The sequence below is a fragment of the Balaenoptera borealis genome (genome assembly GCF_965194805.1).
Source record: "Balaenoptera borealis genome assembly, chromosome: 14".
Taxonomy (NCBI): domain Eukaryota; kingdom Metazoa; phylum Chordata; class Mammalia; order Artiodactyla; family Balaenopteridae; genus Balaenoptera; species Balaenoptera borealis.
Genome location: NC_138875.1, coordinates 44,968,291 through 44,994,345, shown reverse-complemented (window position 1 = coordinate 44,994,345; position 26,055 = coordinate 44,968,291). Strand labels below are relative to the sequence as shown.

At 37.0% G+C, this 26,055-nt stretch overlaps 1 protein-coding gene and 1 long non-coding RNA gene across 14 annotated transcripts in view; one reads left to right on the top strand and one right to left on the bottom strand.

The window, feature by feature from the left end:
• Window positions 1–26,055, top strand: part of DSG1 (desmoglein 1) — a 125,563-nt gene that overhangs the window by 91,805 nt on the left and 7,703 nt on the right. For 11 of the 13 annotated variants that reach the window (XM_082354200.1, XM_082354197.1, XM_082354199.1 and 8 more), the window contains 4 exons: window positions 270–403; window positions 639–711; window positions 2,429–2,637; window positions 4,715–7,852. In XM_082354200.1, coding sequence (XP_082210326.1) covers window positions 270–403; window positions 639–711; window positions 2,429–2,637; window positions 4,715–5,755 — 1,457 coding nt within the window. In that variant the 3' untranslated portion in view covers window positions 5,756–7,852. Of the gene's footprint in view, window positions 1–269; window positions 404–638; window positions 712–2,428; window positions 2,638–4,714; window positions 7,853–26,055 lie in introns of those variants that run through there. The other 2 variants (XM_082354192.1, XM_082354191.1) reach the window with 2 other exon arrangements.
• LOC309610880 lies at window positions 7,939–24,922 on the bottom strand. Its single transcript, XR_014234197.1, has 2 exons — window positions 8,677–24,922; window positions 7,939–8,141 (listed from the first exon to the last, which is right to left on the bottom strand). It is a non-coding gene; the product is annotated as an uncharacterized lncRNA (long non-coding RNA).

Below are 26,055 nucleotides of genomic sequence, written 5' to 3'. Positions count from 1 at the left end.
TAAGTAATGACAGGGAAAAGACTCATCTGTTTTAACAGTATATGATCTGTAATTTGAATACTATATAACAAGTAAAAATTGATTGCAGTCTGAGGCTCACATTGATTTTGGTATCTCACTATTATTCAGCTTGTTTTCTGAAACTTTCATAGTAATGTTAGAATCAAATAAAGTTATATTAGGCATTCAAATTTAATCATAAAAGCAGGTTGTTTTGTTTTAATCTGGTCCCACTGCTAATTGCAATATTCCTATCTTTTCACCATCAGTGGTCCCACTTTTGTTGATGTTTTGTGACTGTGGAGGTGTCCCTGGTAGCGGGGCCAGATTTAAGCCTGTTCCCGAATGTATGGATGGAGCAATTCATTCGTGGGCTGTGGAAGGAGCGCAGCCCAAACTTGCGGTAAGTGCTCACTAACAGTCTAGTTTGTTCTTTGTTCTGGGATAGCCGATGGGGAAAACGAAGAGAAAGGTACATCAAAATTAGATGACAGTAACCAGGGAAGCCTTTCTAAATGAGATTCAGATTACTTTCAGTATCCTTTTAGAAAATCTGAGGTAATTTGAGAACAAACCCAGTGTATAATTATTGGAAGAAAAGAATCATTACAAATAGGAAAATGTTTCCTGTCCTCTAGGATTTGACCAATATCTCTGCACCACGAATACCACCCAATAATGCAGATATTATTGAGTGCCTTGACAACTCAGGTAAGAAAATTTATTTTTTAAGTTTTCATAGTTCAAATGACTAACAAGGAACTCTATTCTCTGTCTTTGCATACCTTACCATTTCTCAATTGTCTTATCTTTACAATTGTTTCCATCATTCTTTTTTAAATGACTAATTTGCAAATTAAATGATAAAGAAAAACCTAGAATACTTATTATTCTTTTAGGTTGTATTTTTTTAAATCTTCTTCAATCATCAGAGAGTACACAGGAGATGACCTGATTAGGATTTCTATAAATAGGAGAGAAGTACTGAATTGTAACCGGAAGTCAATTTTGGCTGAGATTTTTTTGTCTAATAGAACAATTGTTATTTATTTAAAACCACTAATTTGAATTAAAGTACAGGCCTATTAAATAGATGTATGCTCATTTATTGAGGCTAGCATCTGCCTCCACAATTCACAAAGGTCAGTCTAAGAAAGAGAGGAATAAATTTTAAAAACTCATATCTTTGGAAATAATTGTACCGTCTTGCCTTGTTTCAAGGTAAATAAATATTATTGATTCTCTTATTTTTCATTCAGTCTTTTTCAAACTTGTGATCATGACTTTTCCACTTTGAACTCTTCAAAATGTAAAAGACATAGGAATGTTTATGACTTATAGAACTGGACCACATTCAGAAGACTGGAGATGCTAGTCTGTAAACTCATTTCTCCCCCTGAGGTGTCCATTTTTGTTAATGACCCCAACACCCTCCACCTTAAAAGCAGAAACTCATTTTTGACTCTCTTATCTCCCTATTCATTGACACTCAGTCAGTTCTCAAGACTTGTCAAATCCTCAGATCCACCAGGATTTATTTATGCATTTATTCTCTCATTAAGTCTACAAACCTTGAACAAAGCACAGTGAGAGGCACCAGAGTAAGAAGTATGAAACACTGTACCTAAACTCAAGATCTTCAAAATATGAAAGCCATAGGACACCTGCTCCATGGTCCACACTTTCTCTGTCCGTGGCGCATCCATAGTCTGGGCCATCCTCTTATCTCACCTGCCTGGAATTTTGTAACAGACTTCTACTCACCCCTCACAATCAAGTGCAAATCCCAGAGTCTCCATGCAAACCTATCCCTCACCATAGCCATGGCCTCTTCTCTGAATGCCCTGGAGGCCCTGTGCTTCTAATAATACATTGAGTATTCTTACATTGTTTTTTTTTTTACGTTTTAGAATTTGGGTATTTTCCCCCAATTTGAAATCAAACTCTCTAAGGCATAGATAGGGATTTTTTTTGTTTTAACTTTTATTTATTTATTTTTATTTTTGGCTGTGTTGGGTCTTCATTTCTGTGTGCGGGATTTAGCTGTGGCGAGCAGGGGCTACTCTTTGTTGCGGTGCCTGGGCTTCTCATTTTGGTGGCTTCTCTTGTTGTGGAGCACAGGCTCTAGGCATGTGGGCTTCAGTAGTTGTGGCATGCGGGCTCAGTAGTTGTGGCGCACCGGCTTAGTTGCTCCTTCCTGGACCAGGGATCGAATCTGTGTCCCCTGCATTGGCAGGCAGATTCCTAACCACTGTGCCACCAGGGAAGTCCCATATTACCTTCATTTTATTTCTTTGCTCACTCACAACTGCGTACTTAAATGGAGAAACTATACATTACAGTAAGTTACTAATTTTTAGTTTACAATACACTAGAGAAAAAACAGTTTACAGGAGAAAGTAAAATTTAATTTGATCAACACTTTTAGGGGTTTACACAAATGAGTATCGTGGCAGAAAAATGCAAGATCTGGGAGGAGGAGAAAAAACGACAGCATTGGAACTAGTGGATGGAGTTAAAACATCAGGAGCACCTAAGATATGTCAAGAATATTCTGGAACATTAAGAAGAAGTTCTATGAGGGAATGTAGAGAAGGAGAGCTGAATATGAACTTCATGGAAAGTTACTTCTGCCAGGTAAGCTCTCTATCCCCATGCCTTCCTTTCCATCCTGCACCCATATCTCTACCCCAGGCTCCTGCTATTTCCCAACAGGGCTTTGGTGGGCATTTCCTAACTAGGTTCCCAGCCTCTGGTCTTTACGCCTGACAATCTATATTCCTGCTGAATAGTATTTCTCAAACTCTGACTTGAGCACTTTACTCCCCCACTTTAAAACAACCAGTGGCTCCCAGCTCTGTTTTGTCTGTGGCGTGAAGTCCAAACTCCTTTACACAGCAATTAACCCACTGACCTCTTCCCTCACACCCTCACACCTCCAATTACTCCTTACCAGCCACCCCACTTGCCAAGCCCCTTTGCCTTATTCACACTGGTCTACTGCCCTCCATGTCTTTGCTTATGCTGTGCTTGTCCTGGAATGCTTTTACTTGATCTTCTCTCTCACAAATCCACACTCATCTTTCTATCCAGTTCAAACACCCCTGCCTTTCTGAAGTTTTTACTGTGACTCCTCTCATCCAAAATAGCGTTGATGTTTCTTTATGTGTATCTCTGTAGTACTTTGTTTGTACATTTTATAGAACATACCATTGCTAAAATCTGTTGGTTACATGTCCACCACTGTTTCTAGTGCCTCGTCTGCATGGGCTCTACATTATGTTGCCAGTACCTGGCTCGGTTCCAAGCACAGAGTAAACACGCAATAAGGGTGGGTCCAAGAGCCATAGTACACTTCCAGGACATTCTAAGAACCAGAGAGAATTAATTTTGCCATCTTCAGGTGGAGACAGAATTGCCCATGGTTATACCCCATATGATACTTAAACCTTCAGATATTTCCTACCTCTGATACTGTCTCTGATAAATTTATGTCCTTCTACACACTGGCCTAAAATACAGTCATTAACTCTCCTAATCAGAGGGTGGCTGATATTTTGAACTGAAATACTAGTAAAAGCCTTCCAAATAGCAGCAAATAATAAGGGGACTGTTGCTGAAATCCATAGGTGTACTTTCTATCCATGTCCCTACAAATGAATATCATTTTCATGAAAAGTTCCATTTCTGCCTCACAACTTTTGCAATTGTATCTCCTTCTGCCCAGAACACTCTCTCTGCTTTACTGTCCCCGTGACTTTAGTCTCTGAACAACCATCACTTTATGAGATTCTGCCCCTGACCGCTCTGTCTGAAAGAGCAACGCTATCCATCTCTATTCCTTTACTCTGCACCTCCTAACAAATATGTTTATGTCTTGTCTGACTCATCCTACTGAAATGTAAGCCCTGTGAGAGAGGGACTTTATCTGGTTTTGTTCATTACTTTATTGCCAACTTCCTAAGAGAGTGTCTGCCAAATAGTAAGGACTCAAAAACTATTTTTGAACTGAAATGGCACAATGAGTTGGTTTGCTAATAAAGGTATTTCTGCTTAACCTGAAAGTTTGCAATCCAATATTACAAACAAAAGAGATGAAATAAAAGTACACATGTCTGTGAGCTTTCACTTTGAATTGGAGGAGATTCTTTTTTTAATAACTGTCTTTGGTCACCTTCAATTCTGAATCCAAAAGTGGCATAGACCCAGAGTCAAATTTTCCTGTTATTTTGCTTAAAAAGCCACACTGAAATAAATCTTCATGGAACCACCATATTCACTTCATCTGGAGGAAGAAAAGCACAATCCTGAATGAACCCAAATCAACTATGAACTACCTAATTTGAACAAATCCAAAAAAATACACAATTTTGGTATACTTTAAGTTCAGTGTTTTTAAGTATACCTCCTTCTAACTTGGTTGCAAAATCATTCATGTGATTCTTTTTGTGCTTTTGTGTCCCAAGTGCACTAAGATGAAGAAGTCCATCTAAATAAATATCAAAATGTATTATCCAAATTACAGGTAAAATAATTCCTAACCAAATTCTTTCAAGTAATTATATAATAATTTCTAAACAGTCTCTAGAAGATGTTAGAATTTTGTTTTATATATTTTTTTTGGTAAAGCTCTGGGAAAAAATAACGATAAAGACCTCTATTACTGTTTAAAATGTATTCATCCTTTCATTTTCTCTTTCTTCTACAAATTCAGAAAGCATATGCTTATGCAGATGAAGACGAAGCACGCCCATCCAATGACTGTTTGCTCATATATGATATTGAAGGTGTAGGTTCCCCTGCGGGCTCTGTGGGTTGTTGTAGCTTCATTGGAGAAGACTTGGATGACAGCTTTTTGGATACACTGGGGCCTAAATTTAAGAAGTTGGCAGATATCAGCCTGGGAAAAGGAGTTGAACCATATCCAGACCCTGATCCCTCTTGGCCACCTGACAGCACTGAACCGATCTGCCCTCTGCAGGGAACAGAGCCCATTGGTAGTGGACACCCACACATCTCCCCACATTTCGGCACCACCACCATCATTTCTGAGAGTACCTACCCCTCGGGACCTGGGGTACAGCATCCTATTCCTGATCCTCTGGGCTATGGTAATGTCACTTTAACTGAGTCTTACACCACCTTGGGCACTCTGAAGCCCTCTGTCCACGTTCACGATAACCAACATGCATCAAACGTGGTGGTGACAGAGAGGGTGGTCGGCCCAATCTCTGGTGCCAATCTGCATGGGATGTTAGAGATGCCTGACTTGAGAGATGGGTCGAATGTTATAGTGACAGAAAGGGTAATAACACCCGGTTCAAGCCTGCCCTCCACTTTGACCATCCCTGATCCTAGAGAGTCTTCAAATGTAGTAGTGACAGAAAGAGTAGTCCGGCCAAATTCCGGCCTAGTGGGCAATCTGAGTGTGCACTCCGATTTCTCAAACACCCACAATGTGATTGTGACAGAGAAGGTAGTTTCAGGCTCCAGCATAACTGGCACTAGTGGCCCAGCTGGGCTAGGTGGAGGCAGTGGCATAGGCAGCAGTGGCCTGGTGGGCAATGGTGGTGGCATTGGGCTGAGCAGCCTGGGAGGGGGCGGGGGCCTGAGTAGCAGCATCGGGGGCACATCCACCATTGGCCACTTGAGGGGCTCCTCTGAACATCACTTTAGCAATACCCTAGGATCTGCCTCCCCTATCACAGCCCAAAGTCGAATCACAAAGTACGGTACAGGACAATATGCCAAGTAGCCAGGACCCCAGCACGCTTTTTTCTCAGTAATTGTGATTTAGGTTTAATTCCCACCACCCAAAAACTAACAATGTGATTTATGATGCACAACCAGGTGCTAAGAAAATTGTGGAACAAGGTGAGACACCTCAGTGAGAAAAATAGATGGAAATAGTGCTGTTGGGCAAGAGCTCTCCTGAGCATTTGTAAACTTTTTTCTTCTAGTCATACTAACAGAATCATGACCGTGAACTAAAACTTGAGACAGGGTCTTCTTTGTGCCTGGATGGCCTGTAGTGTCTTCTTGGCTTTTGTGTGGCCTGTAGTGTATCTCCAGCACATGGAATAAATAAAACCTGGTCATATAAAAACACTGGCCTTAAGATGGCAATTGGCATCATTCTCCTTGCTCTGTTTTGAATTGCCATGTAGCTCAGGCAATATTTAAATAAAACTAAACGTGCAATATGCGCTCAAGTATGTGGGAAGAATTTGAAATATGCCCCAAATGCCTTGTCAGTTTTGCAGATAATATAAATAAAAATCCAATCACATATTTAGACCAGGGTTAACCAGTAAAGAAAAATAAATGGCTACTCAGCCAAGTCCACAAGCCACCAGGCACTCCCACCTTAATAACTGCACTAGATGAAACAAACTTCAAATTAGGAAATGTTTCCTGGGAGGGAAATTCCATAAGAGGGTGAACATAGTGAGATTGATTGGGAGTGAACTGGCATCGTCTGAGTCTAGATCTTGAGATGGGGCTTCAGCTATAATTCCTATGGAGTCAAGGACTTCTCTGATTCTAGTTTGTGTTTAGTGGTAGATGCAATATTGACGTATACTGCATACTGGTGAAGTTGCAGGATATCACACGCATTTTTCCCTTTACCAGTGTGACTCTGACTTAATGAAGGAAAACCTGCCAAATATACTTCTCAGGCTGAAGCAAGTAACACCTGACATGGTGAATTACCTTCCAAAGAAGTAGATGGGAATCGCATTGTATTTTCAGATTGTGTTTTTAGTAAGTGTTATTCATTTATATCCAGCTCTTTATTACACATCTCCTAAGATAAAATAATTGACTTAGACTGAGCTGTGAAAAAAAGCCTGCAGTATAGTTACGCTTTGGGGAAATATTTTAAGGGGATATAAAAAAAAGTTTTTAGCACATGTAAAATATTTAATGGGGGAAGTTAGAATTGTTCAGTAAATAATACCGTACTATTAGTTTTAATTGAGTTTAGTACTTTTTAAAATAACCCTCTGCTGCTATTTTGAAGAGATCAACTAGGAACTTTTAACAGAGTTTATGACATTGTGTTAATGGGAATGAAATTGTACTAGACAATCCAATTTCCTTACTCTCTCCCACCTCCTAACCGAATTTTCTCACTAGCCTAAATTTTACATTCCTGATTTGATTTGTCAGTAAACTCTTGGATTATATATGCTGCAATTTATAGATAGTTTCTAAATTATATAGTATACTTTTCTAACTTCAAAATTTAATAATGTCCTATTTATGATGTCATTTCTGTGAATTTGCTACATACTGTTACCTGGTTAAAATCTCTAAATAGAATCAAAGCATTCTTAGAGGTAAATTTACTATTGTATGGTAGAGGAATTTTTTTCTCTTTTCTAAATTCAATGTTAATATTTGCTCACTAATGTGAAACTGGATATGGCAAAAATATCTTAAGGATTAGTCCCCCCAGTTACTCAAATTTCCCAGAGTGTTACAAGATCAAAGAATAGTTATTGGACTTCCAACACTTGTCAAAGGGGGATGGCGAGTGAATTATTTTACCCAGAGCTATTTCACTCTATGTTATAGCAGATGATGTCAATATTTTCAAAGCCACAATACACATCTTATTTTAACTCTGTAGACTATGTAAAATTTTGATAGTCTGTAGCATGCCAAAATGCAGAGGTGTAAATAGAGTCATTCACAAGGAGTCTTTCTTTTATTTCTTTCTCCCATTTGGAGGTTCCATTAATAATGGGTAATCTTTCCAGAAATAAAGTCAAAAGCTACTTATTGAAATATACTTGAGTATGCCTGGGTCCAGGAGTTTGAAGAAATAAAACTAATTATTAATTAATTTGTTAGTATTTGTCACTTTGATATGACATATCATCAGAAGTGTTTTCTTAAGACTCCTGATATCTTCCAGAAATGTTTTTTAGATTGTCTGACAAATGCCAGAGCAACCATCCTTAATAACTATTGTTATTAAGATCCATTAGTTACATAAAACTATGGGAGATACAAGAAAAAAAAATGGCAGTATTAGTCATCAATCTTTCTAGGAAGATACTTTCAAATCAGACTACTTTTTTCATGTTTACACATTGATGTTCTAACTCATTATCCCTAAATTTTAAAATTACCTTTTTAAGAAATGAAATGGAGGTATTTGTAATGAGGTGGATGGAATTAGAGTCTGTCATACAGAGTGAAGTAAGTCAGAAAGAGAAAAACAAATACAGTATGCTAACACATATATACGGAATCTAAGGGAAAAAAAAAAAAGGCCATGAAGAACCTAGTGGCAAGACGGGAATAAAGACACAGACCTACTAGAGAATGGACTTGAGGATGTGGGGAGGGGGTGGGGTGAGATGTGACAGGGTAAGAGAGTGTCATGGACATATATACACTATCAAACATAAAATAGATAGCTAGTGGGAAGCAGCCGCATAGCACAGGGAGATCAGCTAGGTGCTTTGTGACCACCTAGAGTGGTGGGATGGGGAGGGTGGGAGGGAGGGAGATGCAAGAGGGAAGAGAAATGGGAACATATTGTATATGCATAACTGATTCACTTTGTTATAAAGCAGAAGCTAACACACCATTGTAAGGCAATTATACTTCAATAAAGATGTTTAAAAACAAAAACAAAAACAAAAACAAAAACAAAATTACCTTTTTAAGACAGCAACCATTCTAACAGTCATTTAAAGGCATGTAATTTTTTTTTAATGAACAGCCTTTAGGAAGAATTTAATCCTTCTCTTTAGATGCTTTACTCTAACTCACATACTTTATGTCATTCCATAGATGTAAAGATATGAAAATTATTTTATAAGTGAATAGTTATAATTCAAACCCAGAATGCAAGCTGAGTCTCAGATCAACTTGCTCCTAACAAAAGAGAAGGAAAAAAGAGTGATTTAATTGTTATGTGTATATAGTTTGAAAACAAAGCGTTTAATATTTATAAAACATCTCACTTTCCAAAGAGGTAGTCCTTAGAGGCAAAAATTAGTGTATTATAAATACTTTATTGTTTAATATCAACCAAAATACCATCTTGAGCTAATTTTGACATTGAATTCCAAATACATCTGCTACATATTATTAGCCTCTCTGTATGTTGCCTGATGTAAATGTATTTGCTCTGAAAAATTTACAGAAAAAGTATCTATTTCAGGTTATTTCTAGGGCTTCATCTGGACATCTGTTCTACATTTGTATATAAAGTTTTTAGCCTCATAATGTTCATTCAATGTATAATGTTCTGACAGAATTTTAATTATATAGCTTCAAAAATTACATATTCACTCTAACTGGATGTTTCTAGTTATAGACACAATTCATTTCTGAATTTATACCAACATTTGAATGTCAGCCAGTGTATAACACATATGACAGTCTTTGACTTTAGCAGGAGTTTAAAGGTGTTATAATCTTGGCTAAAATGGCCCTGGCTTTTTCAGAAAGACATTTGAAGCCCAAAACAAACGTTTGAAAGTATTGCCACATTTCCCCATGCCTATTTAATCAATTCCAACCTTTGAGGGGACTTCTGGTGTTTGTAAGACCTATTTCACATTGCACTAGAATACACCGGTCCATATAGATTATTAGTATCCATGAAACAGAATCTGTCTTCCAGTTCCAGATTATTCAATTCATGTTAGGACAAAAGCATAAATGGATCAACCTGTTCTCCATCAAATAATTTTAAAACAATGAATAATCTTTTGTTTAGGTGTCTATATTCCTCCATTTAGTTATATTTGAATTACTAAACACTGTCATCAAGCTGTACTTAGTCTAACCTATTTTTCTTTCGCTATTTTATGAGTATTTTTAGACTTTAATATTCATCTTGGGTGATATTTACAACAAGGTGCTTTCCTTCAAGTTTCAGTATAAAAACTCTTGGATTATTTGGGTGCTAGCTCCTTGCTTGGTCATCTGTTGGCTATTTTAAGTCGGTCTGTAATTTCTAAAGAGTTACGTTTACAGCAATAAAATGCTTAATATGCCTTCATTATCTTTTCTGAATTGCAAGGTGGGGATGGGTCTTAGAATATAAGGAATAATGAGAGATTATCAAATCTAGTTATTATTTTTAGTCCATAGAAGTCGTTATTTTATTTTCACACTGTTAAGATTTTTCATTTTCTGTTTCCTAAATCGTTTTTTCTCATGTTTACCGGGGAAACTGCTCTCCAGAGTGCTGCTTAGTAATGTCAGAATACAGCCTTAAGCAGCCTCATGCAAATAAGTAAATGATCAATAACGTGCATTTTAAGCTTTTATTTGATACTTTTAGCATCTTTATGCTTTCACATTTTTCTCTTTCATATTCTAATTTTTTTGTTTACACCAGCATTTTATTTCTTTTAAATGGCTTTTCTTCTTATTTGCTTTTAAAATCAAACACTTTCCTCTTTATTGGGGTGCATCTCCTGTTTGCTCTCCAATGTCACCTTCAGAACATTATCATCTTCCTCGTGCACAAAACCTTCCCCTTTTCAGACACATGCGATCTGCTTATATCCCCCTCCCACTCTTCTCCTTGTGCCATTTCCTGACCTCTTAATAATGTCCCCACTTTTACTAAAGACTCTTGTATTCTGGCTCACAGTCTTCTGTGGCTTCTCCAACTCCGTGGACGAGGCACTCAGCATCCCATATTCTCAGCTCTTGTGCCTCCATTCCCCCAGCCACCTCAGTCACTTGCTTCTTTTTCATAACCCAGCATGGCAGGACATTGGATGCCTCCGTTTCACTTCCTCCTATCCTTCCATCTCACTTGCTTATGAATGCCGATTGTTGCAATTCCTTCACTTCATCAAAGCTTCCATTCTTTGGACTCGCACCGCTTTCTCAGTATCTGTCAGCTTCACTTCCCTCCTTGTCTAATCAAACTTCATGAGTCCAACTACTGTCACCTCTTGGAGCATACCTTCTACCTCCTTGCCCTGAGCCCCCTTTCATATCCCAAATCTTTTACCCCCGCATTTCTGTCTGCACATCAACAGCTAAACAAATGATTCAAGTGAGTTGACTTTTTTCATTTTAAATAATCGATTTCAGATCTCAGGTTAACATCAAATGCTTCCCTAATCCTAGCTGATTCTGTGAGAGGCTTCTCATCTCATTACACTAGATTACTATTCCATACTGTCTCTGTCCTCAACACTCCCACACCTCCTCTTCCCTCCTTATTCTCAGTTGATGACCTAACCCTATTGTTCACTGAGAAAATAAAAGTCATCAATCTCAAATCCACGCATCTTCTTCTGCCAAACCTGCACAGCCACCCTTGACACCCATATTATCCCCCCACCGTATTGCAATGGAGTGTCCTACTCATATAAAAAGACAATTCCCCATTTAAGCTCAAGGACTTCGCTCCTTCCTTAACACTCTCTTTCCTATTCTCGTTCTCTCTCTCTCTCTCTCCCTCTCCCTCTGCCTATCTCTCTGTATCTCCCTCTCTTGCTCTCTCCCCCACCCCAGAACACTTCCATCAGCACCCTTCCCTGTGGCTACTGTCTCATTTTTTCTTTGTTTATTTCACCAAATTTCTTAAGACTCATGTACACGTGCTTTCCTTTCTTTACCATGTCCCATGAGACTACAACATTCACCCATCAGCCCATTAGAATGGCCCTGGTCAAATTTGTCTAAGACCTATACAACGTCAAATACAAGGTCTACTTTTCTGTTCTGGCCTTTCTTATTTGTTGTAAAGAATCTGAAAAGAGTAACTGTTCTCTCTTCCTTGAAACATTCTTCTTTCGTGGCTTTTATAACACCATCCTCTAGGGATATTGATTATATTTCATTGGTCACTCTCTCTCTTATTATTTCTTGTTTATTCCCCAACTACCCAATCTTTAAATGGTAATATTCCCCTAAAGTTTGTCCCAAGACCTCTCCTGTTAACACTCTACATTATCTCTATGATAACTCATCCAAGCCCCTTTTTAACTGTTCGGGATTAAAGCTTATAATTTATCCTCTAATATCCTTCATCCCAGTAAATATGACTACATTGACCCAGTGCTCAACGCAGAATCTAAGTAGTCCGTTGATTTTTATCCTTTCCCTCACCCCTCACATTTAATCCATTAGTAAGCCCTGTTGATTTTATAACCAGAATATATCTCAAGCTATCAAATAGTTTCCAACCCCATCTGCCACCCTACCAGAACTACCTCTTAAGTAGTCTCTCTACTTCCATACTGGACTCATTTAAACAATTTTCTACAGATGAGCCTATGTGGCCTTCTAAAATATAAGTTAGATTAAGTCAATCCCCTATTTTAAGAATTTCAATGGATTTTCATTGCATGTCTTAGAACAGCCTACAGGGACCTGCCTGATCTGGCATAAAGGATGGTGGTGGGTAGACGATGGTGGCTTGGACTATAATAGCTATAATAGAGAACGTGAGAGGAAATGGATTGAGGAAATACTTTGGCCTTTGCAACTGGTATTCACTCTGCATGGAACATTTCCCTCCTCATTTTCATATGGTTGCATCCTTTCATCATTTATGTAGCAATTTAAGTATCATTTCCTCATAAATTCTTTCCTTGTCCAAATTGTTCATTCATTGATTCATTCATTGATTCATTCCACAGATGGTTATTAAATGCCTAATAGTTTTGCCAAGCAGTGATGATATGGTAGTGAACAAAGCTCCTCATGGAGTTTATGTTCAAGATGGGACGGGCGTTCTGACAATGAACAAGTGTATAGTATGTTAGATGGCAAAAATGGTCAAGAGAAAAAGCAGGGCAACTTAGGCTAGGGAGTGCAGGATGGGAGGGATACTCTTTTATATAAGGTAATTGAGGCAGAGTTAGTTATAAGGCAATATTTGAGCAGACACCTGAAGAACATTCAGGAACAAGCCATGTGGCTATCTGGGTACAGGGCACTTCAGGCAGAGAGGACTACAAAACTGCAAAAATTCTGAGGTAGGCATGTGCTTGGGGTATTCAAGGAAGAAGAAGGAGACCTACATGTGGCAGTGAAAGAAGGAAAGCAATAAGAAATGAAGTCCGAGAAGTAACAAGGGATGAGATGGAGTTCGACCTTGCAAGTCACTGTAAGAATTCTGACATTCTCAGTGAAATGGAGAGCCACTGGAAAGCTTGGACAGAGGAGTGCTCTGCTCAGAATTGTATTTTTAAAAGATCACCGGTTGCTAGCTCTCTTATGAGAGAGACCTATTACCTGGTTTGACCATACAATTTGGTAGCAAAACAAGTGACAAAAATAAACCAAAAGCCCTAGATAGTTTAATAGCAACATGCAAAAAGAAATTGGAAAAAGGGCACTGAGCAATAGATTAAATTAAAATCTTACTATAGGGACTTCCCTGGCGGTCCAGTGGTTAAGACTTTGCCTTCCAATGCAGGGGTCGTGGGTTCGATCCCTGGTCGGGGGAACTAAGATCCCACATGCCACATGCTGGTGGCCAAAAAATAAAACATAAAAGATCTCATTCTTTTTATAATATATAAAAATCTCACTTGAAACAACTCAAGCATAGTAAATACAAATGGAGAATATTAAATTGACGTTAAAAAGTTTGAAACAGATGCCAGTTTCTGGGCAAGTACTTGGTGATTGTGTTCAAATAAGACAAACTGACTGACAAACTCTCCAGCTGACTCTGGGAGACCTACTTTTCCTAATTTTACAAACAAAGCTTAATTATACCAAACTTGGAATATCCCGGTCTGCTCTGTGCCTGTGTGGTCCCAGCCATCCTCCTTAAACCTAGGGAGGAAAGCCCCTGCCTCAAGAACTTTCCCGCAATTGCTCAAAATATCAGACTCCAATTCTTATCAAAGTTCATATCTGGTTGGACCCAGAATGTAACTGGTCACATTTTTCAAAGGAAAATACTTTGCTGCATTCAAATTAATAGATATCTTTTTCAAAATGTATGCTAGTTTCTGCTTGATAAATTACTGACCCAGGCTTCTCAGTTGGTTTTGATCACATGTTCAGTTGGATTCACCCAGAAATAGACCCTGAGACAGGATGTGAGCGCAATCTGGGGGGAAGGGATGGAGGTGAAGAAACCACTGGTAGTAAATGGGGAGATGAAAGAGGGAAGGGGACGCAGCCATTAAAAACCAGTTACCACCATGGACAACTGAAGCTCAGCGCTCCTGGGAAGGGAAAACCCTTCCTAGGAGCTGGTATGGTACTTGCACCATAGAGCTAAATCGTCCCAGAAATGAAGGTGATTCTGTATTCAGACAACGGCTACCATCAATTAGTAATTAAGAACCGCCTCTGGGCACAGAATTCCCTGTGCTTGCTGCACAAGTGGGTAAAGTGACTATGGCACCAACGAAATGAAGAAACACAGGAGCTGGCAGTTAGAAATCGGGCATGTGGACACTGAAGTGATAAGGGCAAAATATGGAGATGGTACCGAAAGGATTTGCTACAACCACTGGTATGCTCTACAGAGCATTCTCTGATGAAATATGTGACATAGAACCTCAGATTTTTCTGACTTGACAGGCCTTTCTTGAACATTCCACTGTAAATAAGAATGGATGGATAGATTGGATAACGAAACCCAATGGTATAAAATAAGAACGTCTTCAGGTTCCCCTTGTCATTAATTTGTACCTTTATGATATTATATCATTTATGTTAATTAGATGCTTCTCTCTGTAAAGTGTTTAGACATATAATCATTCTCCTATAACACATGACTTAGCTTTACTGTTACACATTTAGGAGTGACCTTGATAGATAATTGGGTTTGATGTCTATTTACTGCCAAAAAACAAGGGCTATGAGTCAAAGTCATTATTTTTTGTATACATAGCCCAAACACTTTAATAGCTTATTTCTAACAACAACAATACAGTTCACCCTGTTTCTAAGACATATTATTGCAAAAATTGAAAAAGGTACCTCAAAAATTCTATTGTCATTATTTGAATATGGAAGCAATTAAATAAAAAAGTTTGAATTAGTGTATGATGCAGAGAGGTCAACACAGTGACAAGCAGAAATTGAAAAATTATTTGCTGGATACATGAATAAATGCAATCCATTCACGCCTCGGTTCTAAAATCCATTCTTGCCTTGGCATTCTATGTGAGAACTGAGCCCCTAGATTACATCATAGTGCTTCTCAAATTCCCGCCATTCCCAATAGAACTTCTCTTTCGAAGTTATTCTTTGGCATAATGATGCCTCTTTAAAATGAGGGACAATATAATTTAATTTTCTTAGATTGTAAAATGTATCTTTACCAAATGTCTTAAAAAAGACTAGGTATATAAAAATTTAGACCTTACTAGTATGTAGTTAGAATTAAATGGTTACCTAAAGAAAAATAGTTTATTTCCAAATATAACTAAATATTTTCCAAGTATTTGAAAAATGAGTCCAAAAATATTGGAATGAGAATGTAGCTTTCTTCAAATGACAACGATCATGGTAGCAATAGAAAAGTGCTTCCAGGACCCTATGAGATTAACAAATCGTATCAACTATCACCTGATAGATGAAATCAAATATATGTAAGTTCAGACCTTTTCACATGCTGTTCTCTGGGAGGGTAAATAAAGATATTCCTTCTCACAGGGGAAGAATATTTTGCTAGACACCCCTGCAGCTTAGATGAAGGGCATGTCAAAATATCTATCCATCTTTGCTCTCTATTCATGATCAATAAACAATTTGGGGGTTGGTACCTTGCTGGCTAGGGCAAGTAGAGGGCATCTGGAGAGAAAATATTAACTTTACAGTTATCCCACCATGGAAAAATCCCCCCCACTGCAAACTCATAAATTAATATTCTACTTTATAAATCATCTATAAACATGATTATTGAGCATCAGTCACCAGGAAAACTGATCTGTTTTCAATATAAAGACAAAAATAAATGTGAGCCTAGAAAACTCAGATGTAAACCATGCAATGGGGAGTTCAGGCCAAGTTAAGTAATTAATAGGTCCCATTTGGGTGACTAACTGGCTGGACTTCTCTTTGTAACACTCATCACTAACAACCCAAAAGCTTTCCTTCTAAAACATTCTTATTTGCAAAGTAAGGATAATAAGCCATATTTTTTAAGATATATAATGTATTTTAAAAATTATTAAAACCAAAATGAGGATTAAAAATCAATTAAATAGAATAAAATTTTAAACACAGATACAAAATTGTCAGAAATGAATGTGTTATAAACTAGAGTAGCAAACAATAAGAAAATCATATTTAATGACTAACAGTAAAAACTGAATACTAGTATATAGAAAAAATAACTTATATCTACACCTAATGCCAGAGGTTTTAATAAATGGCAAGTCTGTTAAAAATATATACACTCTATAAATTATGAAAGAAAGAATACTACTCAAAGAGAATGCACTATGTGCTAGTTTTTTCTATTAAAATGTATCTAATTTAATGTCCCAAAATCTTCCAGGGAAGAAAATAGATAAGGAATTTGCTATTTACAGAGATAAATTAACTCACTCATGGAAACAAACCCAGTTAGTGAAATTCCTGGAATCTGAACCATATCTAAATCTTTATCCATTTCAATATGCCACACTGGCATAGCACATTGATCTTAACTGTAAATAGATAATTCTACATGCTTGACAAACAAGATGCTCTAATTAGAGATAAGACACCTTAAATAAATAAAATAAAAATATATTTTAACTTCTATACAATAAAAACTAACAAATGTGTTAAAAATGAAGACAATGAAGACTTCCAATTAATGATAGTTGAGTCAAGATATTTTTACTCTACTCAACTTTATGAAATAAAATAACAATAAATAAAATAATAGTTGAACATAACAACCCACCTTCAAAAAGCAAACACACGCACACACACAATGTCTGCTAAGTACACTGAAATGTGGACCAAAACTAGGAAGTTCTAGAGGTAGTTAATATTCCTCCAGATCTCCTGTGGAGTGCAGATTTCTCTAAAAGTAAATGACACAGTCTTTCAAGATTCAGTGATGTAGGCAAGTTATAGAATTATCAGAGAACATTCTTATAGGAAACCCGTTCCATATCACTGGTCAGTAGGTGAGTCAAAGCTGAAAGACAGACTCCTTAAAGATGTCATCTTTACTTCCTGACCCCATAGACATGAGGAAGGAAGAAAGAGAATACTATAGCACATTCAAGGTAACCCAGGGACCAATCCAACTAAACTTCATGAGTAAAAACCAGCAGAAACAACAGAATGCAGAAAAGCACCTAAAACACTTCATATATTGAAATCATCAGGCATGTACTATCAAATAAAAATCCAATAAAATTCATATACCTAGTATACTATACTAGATCAAAACAAAAGAGAATACACAAATTTAAAATATAAAGAATTCTTTAAAATAGGGCTTAACTATAGATTCCACAGATATTAGGAAAATAGTAAGAGGCTATTATAAACAACACTTTGCCAATCAATTAGAAGATTTAAATGAAATGGAGAAATTCATAGTAAAAAGTACAATTTACTCAAACTGTCTTAAGAACCAAACACTCAAGGAGGAAATAATTTCAATCTAATACAACTCTTCTAGATAAGAGAATAAAACATCACAATCCTCAACTCATTTAAGAAGGCTAGCATAACTTTGACCAAAAAATTCAACAAGATTAGCATAAGACAGGAAAACTATATGCCAATTTCACTCATGAACATAGGTGGAAAATTCCAAAACAGAATCTTCACAAACTGAATCTAGTACTATATCAAAATGATGATGACCAAATCTGGGTTTATAACTGAAAACACAAGGCTGGGTTAACATTAGAAAATTCAATCCATGTAATACACCACAGAAACAAATTAAGTGAGAAAAATTATATAATCTTCCCAATATATAGGACATGTTTAGTAAAACATATGCTCGTAGTAAATTAAGAGTAGAGGAGACTTTCTTAACTTTATGCAGACTATCTATAAAATCCCCAAAATAAATATCATACTTAATGGTACAAACTTTCTCTATGAAATAGAGAAATAAAATAGTGATGTTCACTATCAAAGTTTTGTTTAATATTTTGCTGATGGTACAAAAGTAGGGGGGAAAGGTTATGGGATTGGCAAAAAAGAAACAAAACTATCATTATTGTCAGATTAAATGATTGTGTAGTTAAAAATCCAAAAGACTCTTCAGATATATCATTCAAATTAAAAATAAGGGTTTAGCAAAATTGCTGGATACAAATATCAGAAGGCCAAAATCAATTGTACTTCTATATGTGAGAAAATGTGTTAGAAATTGTAATTAAAGAAAATATATCATTATATTATTATACTACTACCAAGGAATAACCTTTAAAAGGTCTCTGTAAGACTTTAATAATGAAAAAATAAAACTTCATTAAATAAAACCTAAAAATATAAAGAAATCTCCTTGTTTGTATATTCCGATACATGACTCAAAATTGAAATTTTGACAATTCTTTCTAATTTCTGTTAAAATATTATACAATCCTGATCAAAATTGCAGTTTGTTTGTGAAACACTTGGTTCTAAAGTGTACAGGAAATGCTATTGGCCAAGAACAGCCAAAACACTCTTGAATAGAACAAAGCTATGCAATTAAAACAGCTTAGAACTAACATAAGAATAGATGAATAGACAAAAGGAAAAAGAGGGAGAGACAGAGCTTACAAACAGATATACACTTTTATGCACACTATTATTTTTCAATATTTTATTTATTTAAATTTTTATTTGTATATTATATATTTTATGTACACTCTTAGATTTATTATAATTGGTACTACAGAAAGTGCAGAAAGCAGGCTCTTTTTAATGAATGTGCCTGGACATTAAGGTACACATATAAAAAATAAAGATGAAATCGATCCCATATCATTTACAAAAATCATCTCCAGATGATTTAGGAACTTAACTTTGAAAGGCAATATCTTATAAGTGTGTGAAAAGCTTTCTTAAGACGCAAGAGCACTAACCATAAAAGAAAAGACTGATAAACTTGACAATTTCAAAAATAAAAATTTCTATACATTATATCATCTTAAAAAGTAAAAAGCCAAGCCACAGAATGAGTGAAAAATATTTGCAATGCATGTATCCAACACTGACACACAAGATGTGTAATGTAAAGAACAACAAATCAATTTTTTAAGAGGCACAGTCTGATTAAAAATGGAGAAAAAAACCTTCAACATGCCTTTAACAAAAGAAAAAATCCAAATGGACAATAAACATACTCAAAGATATTAAACTCAACAACAATCAGAGAAATGCATAGGAGATACAGGTACCCACCCTGAAAATTGGATAAAGTTTAAAAGTCTGACAATGCTTTTGCTTTCTGTATGGGTGAGCAAAGCAAACTCTCCGAAACTGATGATGGGAACTCAGCCCAGGTCAGTATAGCCACTTGGGAAAACAAGTTAAAGAAAATTAACTTATGACCCAGAAATTCTGCTCCTTGTATACGTCCCAGGGAAACTGGGTACATGTACTGATATAAAGGAGATGTGAGAAAAGAGGCAAAGATGATAGGATTGCTGGAAGGGGGCCATGAACCAAAGAACTGAAGGCATCCACTAGAAGCTGGAAAAGGCAAGGAAACAATTCTTCTCCAGAGCGTCTAGAATTGCAGCCCTGCTGACACCTTTATTTTAGCCCCATGAGACTTATTTTGGACTTCTGACCATCAGAGATGTAAGATTATGAATTGGTGTAGTTTTCAGTCACTGTTTGTGATAACTTATTAGAGCAGCAATAGGGTACTAAGAGATAGCAGGATTGTTTATAACAGCCTATTCTATGTAAAAATATAATCATTCTCAATCGCAAAATTAAAAAAATATCCAAAACAAACTTAAAAGAGAAAAAAATAAATAAAAATAGTTGCAACGCATATGACAGAGGTTAATTTCCCTTACATAAGAAGAGTGTTTATAAATCTATAATTAAGACCTCAGTAACACAATGGGAAAAAGGAAAAAGGAAGCAAGCTTTTCACATAAAAAGAAACACTAATAGCCAGTACCGCTTCCCTCCCATGAAGAGGTGCTAATCTTATCATGTTAGAAAAATGTCCATGTTTACCTGCTGCCGTTTCGGGTTACCCATAGGCCCAGGTTAATTACCATGGCTCAGTAGCTCTTAAACTTCAGCCTGCAACTCCAGAATTACCTAGAAAGCTTGTTAAGAATAAATAATTCTAGTTCCCGCCTCCAGAGATTCTGATTCAATAAATCTGGCGCCGAGAAATCTGCTCTTGTTACGTACTGGACCATACGATTTTGCAAGTGGCCCAAGAAATATATTTCTAAAAACACTGTCTAGCTTTTGACCTTCCTATATCTGGATTTCTTCCAAAACAACCTGAGCCCAGATCCCATTCAGAGTCTGCTAGATGCATAACTACACCAAAAGCAAACTATATATATACTATATATATATATACATTACAGCTTTGCCAGAGCAGGACACTGCCAGTGTCATCAAAGTAGCCAGAGTGACATCTAAGTAATTACCATATTGTGGAACCGCTGCCACTGCTGTCATGATCAAGAGTCAGGGGTGAACTACAGTGACATTTTGGGGAATGAGTATGTAGTAAGTATGCAGTAAGTATGTAAGTAATGCACCTTAATTAATACAGAGCTAGAAGCCACACTACTCATTCTGCCCTTATTTGGAATACATCCCACACCAAGGGCATGAAGTCACAGAGAACCAACAAGGTGCTTCTGTCTGTGGGTAAATATGATTTTAGGGTGTAAACTAATATCATCCTTATGTCATTAGCATAACTCTTCAGGAAACTGATGTTGAATTCCATGATTTCTAACACCCACTAAATAACCTGGTTTGCCAGAACCCTTGTTGCCATACATAAACTGGATTTAATGAGGAGACAGGTTGTTTATCTTCAATGCCATTATCTCAAGGTGAACAGACATGTATTCACAGTAACTACTCCAGGTCAAAACCGAGGCAGCTTTGTTTACGTTTTATCCATCCCTCCAGGCCCATGCTAATGAAAACCCTTTTGCTTGAGTCAACTCTAGAACCTCCTTGCCTGTAGCATTTGACATAGTTTGGGACCATAAATATTTTTTAAATTTTCTTTCCTCTAACACCTGTTTTCAAGAGATTAAGCTGCCCTTAGATACTTAAAGAATATCCACCAGTAACCCTAAACTGTGATAATTTGATGTAAAACTTTGTCCTGACACCATTTTCATAATATCTTTGCCCAAAGCTCACTGGCACCATTGATAGAGGATATATCTCGAAGAGTAAAAATAATTTAATGCTGCTCTGACCTAGCTATAAAAGAAAATTTTTATGGTAGATACAGTTGTCACATTTCAAACCTCTGGACAAAAACTTGTGAAAACAAAGAAGGATGGAAGCTCAGTTGGATATAAACAGTTACAAGGGAATGTTTTAAATGCCTATTTACTCAAGCATAGGTTTCCGTAACTCTTGGTTTAAAGACTAATCTAGCATACAATGAAATAGTGGGTTAATATCCACCCCATGAATGTATGTGTATTAGTTCTAGACAATCTGGAGGACCACCTAAAGATGCATTTTAAAACGTGAACCATATACATGATTTATCAGGTCAGCTTATACATTTTTGAATTAGGCAGATATCCCCAAATATATGGTTTGGCTTAGGCAGATATATCCAAATACTGCCTCATCATAACAATTCATTTTTTCCCCATTGCTTAAGTATAATTTCTTGCTCTCTGTCCCATAAATATCTTTAACATATAATTCATTTCTCTTCATTTTAGAATACTATGCCAGTCCTCCAATTGCCTAGATTCTTTCCTATGCTTGCAAAAATGCTAAACTAAGGTTCTAGAGGAACTAAGTGTTATTTGGAATACATTCCCTGACTAGGGATAGACCTGCCTTGTTTCTGAATTGCAGGGATGGGGTAGTGAAGGCAAGATGTGGTCTCCCTTTAAAATTCTCCAACCAACACCTATTAGCAATTAGAGAACATTTAACTACATTTTCTTTTTTATGTTTGTGAGTGTTGCTGCCAGCCTGAAATTTTTTATTTTTCAGCATGAAATTTTTTCATGAGAAAACTATGCGTATACTAAACCCAGACAAACAAAGGAGAAGAGAAAAATGAAAAAGGGAAAATGATTTTCAGAAATATCCAGATGCTGCTCTGGTCTTTTCCCCTTAAATTCTCAGGTTTCCAATTTCAGCTTCTTCTCAATAAATATATTTATGAAGGTTTAAAGGTGTTCCTCACCCATATTATGTACTTTTTTATCAGTGGAAATGCCATGAGGAGTGAACACACTCTGTATTGTGGTTACCTTAAAACAATTTAGTTAATGTTATACCACACTGGTTTGACTGTATATTGAGGAAAAAAGTTGCTAAAATGTGGAAACAAATATACTAGTGAAATCAGAGTTTCTTTGTCTTAACCTTATTTTTAGAAGATCTTTAAAATTGAAGAATGCAGCTCAACTATAGGACTTCTTAAGGAGGGAAGCAGGAATCACCAGAATTAAGAGATGAGAGTTTCATTATTCTGTCTTTCTCCCTACACCGTACTTAGGCCTGGTGCCTTTTCACAATATCCTCTGCTCAGAGTGTCAAGTCCTTGAAGTTGCTTCTGTAGTGGACATGTGTGTGTGTGTCAGTATATGTAATTTTGCTTTTACAATGTTGGCAGTAAGAAGCCTACTAATTTTATTCAGCATGATGACAGGCCCTAACATTTTAATTATTTTTCATGTCGTGAGTAATTTATTATTCATTGGGTATCTTCCCTGTAAATCTTGTCCTCACTCTGTAAGATTTTTCTTTGGTGTCCAACAAAGGGTTGCATTGCAATAAGAATCAAGGTCTGTCTATGCTCTGACCCAGAGCCCAAGCAATGCCAGCCTTCCAGACCAGCGCAGGAGCTCGAGGTGGGGAAACAGAGCCATTATAGAACATCTTCGTTCCTCTGCCCAGACAGCAGCAGAGTTATCGCCCAGGCCCCCCTAGAAGGGCATCTCGAAGCACATCTTGCTGAAGAGCCAAATTCGGGACCCAGAGGACCAATACTAAAATCAAATCTCACTGGGGTTCCTGTGCAAGAGAGAACTGGAGGAATGGATTGGCTCCTTTTCAGGAATATTTGCCTTTTGATCATTTTAATGGTAAGTAGAATTTAAAGGCCTGGGAAAGAAATACAAACTTGAAGCCTTGCCTCCTATGTCAGTTGTTGGACTTTCTACAGGGGATTCACTCCATTTTTAAACCCCTTCCAGCAAAGGCAGTTCTATGAGTTCAGCCTCTGGTGACTTCAAAGGACTCTCCATGCTTGAGGGAACAAATGCCATAGAGAAGCAGGGTGTAATCTGGTTGAATTAAATGTAAATGACATCAGAGACATAATCTAATTCAGAAAATATGCTGCAATAATTCTAAGATGCATAATCAGAAATAAAATTATTTTTCTATTTTCTTTTACTTATACTTAAATCAGGCAGATTGCTGTCAAAATTCCCAGTGCAAATGGGTTCTACATTTGTAGGGAAGTAAAGCTGATCAAGCCCATTTCTTTTAAACAGTTATTTCCCTGTGAGTTTGTTTCAAGGTGGAGGAATGTTAGCTATGTCAAGATTACACTGCAACTAATTATAAAATATTTAAATCATAAGAATTTTTTCCGGTAAGAAATGGCTAAAGAAAAATGAAGAAAACCAAGCCATTACGACAAACCCTTTCTGGAATTATCAAGACATTCCTACAGTCCAGGAAGGGAACATTTAGGTGACCTATTTTTTTTTTGTTTTTTTTTAACATCTTTATTGGAGTATAATTGTTTACATTGTTGTGTTAGTTGCTGCTGTATAACAAAGTGAATCAGCTATACGTATACACATATCCCCATATCCCCTCCCTCTTGCATCTCCCTCCCACACTCCCTATCCCACCCCTCTAGGTGGTCACAAAGCACCGAGCTGATCTCCCTGTGCTATGCAGCTGCTTCCCACTAGCTATCTATTTTACATTTGGTAGTGTATATATGTCCATGCCACTCTCTCACTTCGTCCCAGCTTACCCTTCCCCCTCCCCGTGTCCTCAAGTCCATTCTCTATGTCTGCGTCTTTATTCCTGTCCTGCCCCTAGGTTCTTCAGAACCATTTTTTTTTTTTAGATTCCATATATATATGTTAGCATATGGTATTTGTTTTTCTCTTTCTGACTTACTTCACTCTGTATGACAGACTCTAGGTCCATCCTAGGTGACCTATTTCTTTAAAGTAAACACGGCATTTTGGATATAATATTACTTTCCTCCAACTCTTCAGTGCCCAGGGCGTGAAGTTCTTTCCAGATAAGCATCATGCATAGCGAGGGTCCCACCCTTGAAAGAGGTAAGGCAGCTCCTAATGCCAGATCCTTAGAGGAATAAAGATCAGGTTAGTCAATTCACCAAACTACTGCCAATTCAATTAGAAAAGTCTATTTAAAGAATAAAGTAAGATAGGTTAGATTAGACTAGACTTAAATCCATCAATTGTCAAGTGACAGAACAATTCAGTCAAAACAGTTACGAAAAAATAAGTGGAAAGATAGAAGAGGATTGTTAGGAAATTGTACGTATTTTTTTCCAAGCAAATAAAGCCAAATACCTATAGTTGGCTGCACCTCAGTCTCCCAGGAATGTCAGCAGTGGTGCTACAACATAAGTTTGGAAAATGATTTCCGCCCTACTCTCAGGCAGCAGCGTTATACAGGACTCACGTGAACATCAGCTCTAAAGTGCAGAGGGCAGCCAAGCTGGGGAGATAAGGGAACACATCGTTGTATAGTTGGCCTGGCAGGCGCCGTTCTTCTGGAGTTCACGTTTCTATGAACTTCAAAAGCAGTGCAGGAGGGAGGGTGGGAGGGAGGGAGATGCAAGAGGGAAGAGAAATGGGAACATATTGTATATGTATAACTGATTCACTTTGTTATAAAGCAGAAGCTAACACACTATTGTAAGGCAATTATACTTCAATAAAGATGTTTAAATAAAAAAAAAAAAAAAAAAAAAAAAAAAAAAAGCAGTGCAGGAGCCTGACACTGCCAAAGGGCACACAGCCCAAGCCTGGAAGGGAACAGTGGTAGAACATTCCATTCTCTGAGCTTGGGAGACAGAGTACAAGATGACAATTTTTGAAAAATATTTGTAACCGAAAAACTCCAAATAAAATTGCAATGCCCTGTTACAATGATCACTGTTTATTCACACTACTAAAGGAAGAGGGAACACTCTGACTCAAGCTTTAATAGAAATCAAGAATCATCGGTGTAGACCTCTTGTTACACTTCTTTGGGCCACCTGCATATTTTCACTCAGATAAGCCTTTTGCTTCTGTAAGGAAGACTGATTGCATGCATCAAGATTTTAGAGGCAACTTCTGAGCGCTAAATTTCACCTGCTATTCCTCTCTGCACAGGCATGCTTTATGACAATATTATTTAACTGAAGAGTTAATTGTTCTCCTTGATCTTGAAAGAGTATTATATTTCAGATTCTCAAGATCTCTGTTTGGTAGTATTGATTTATTATCCTTAGTAATTTTAGTGTTTTTGATACTAAACTTTTCCCTACTCCCCACTGATACTAAAGTATCCGTGTTTTACATTTCTTTGGTAATTGTGATAGACAAGTTCTTTTTGCATTTCTAATAGATCACTTAAGATAGCAGTTAATAACTTTTGGAATTGGGAAGTAGAAACTTATCAACATTGGAACAAATGCAAGAAATGTTTAAGTAGAATCAATAGAATATTATAGATGCTGTGGAAAATAAGCATGCTTGCTTGTCTTTCATTTCCTTAACTTGAACTCTGCCCCTTTTTCATTAACTAAATCAAAAGCTCTCTGCAGCATCATTGCAGCTTACACTAATGGGTGTGCCAGCCTCTCAGAGACGGTACTTTGTGTCATCTATCTCCCAACCACAAAGAGTACTTTAAACAAGATTTTGACTGACTTGACCTATAAAAGATACCCCA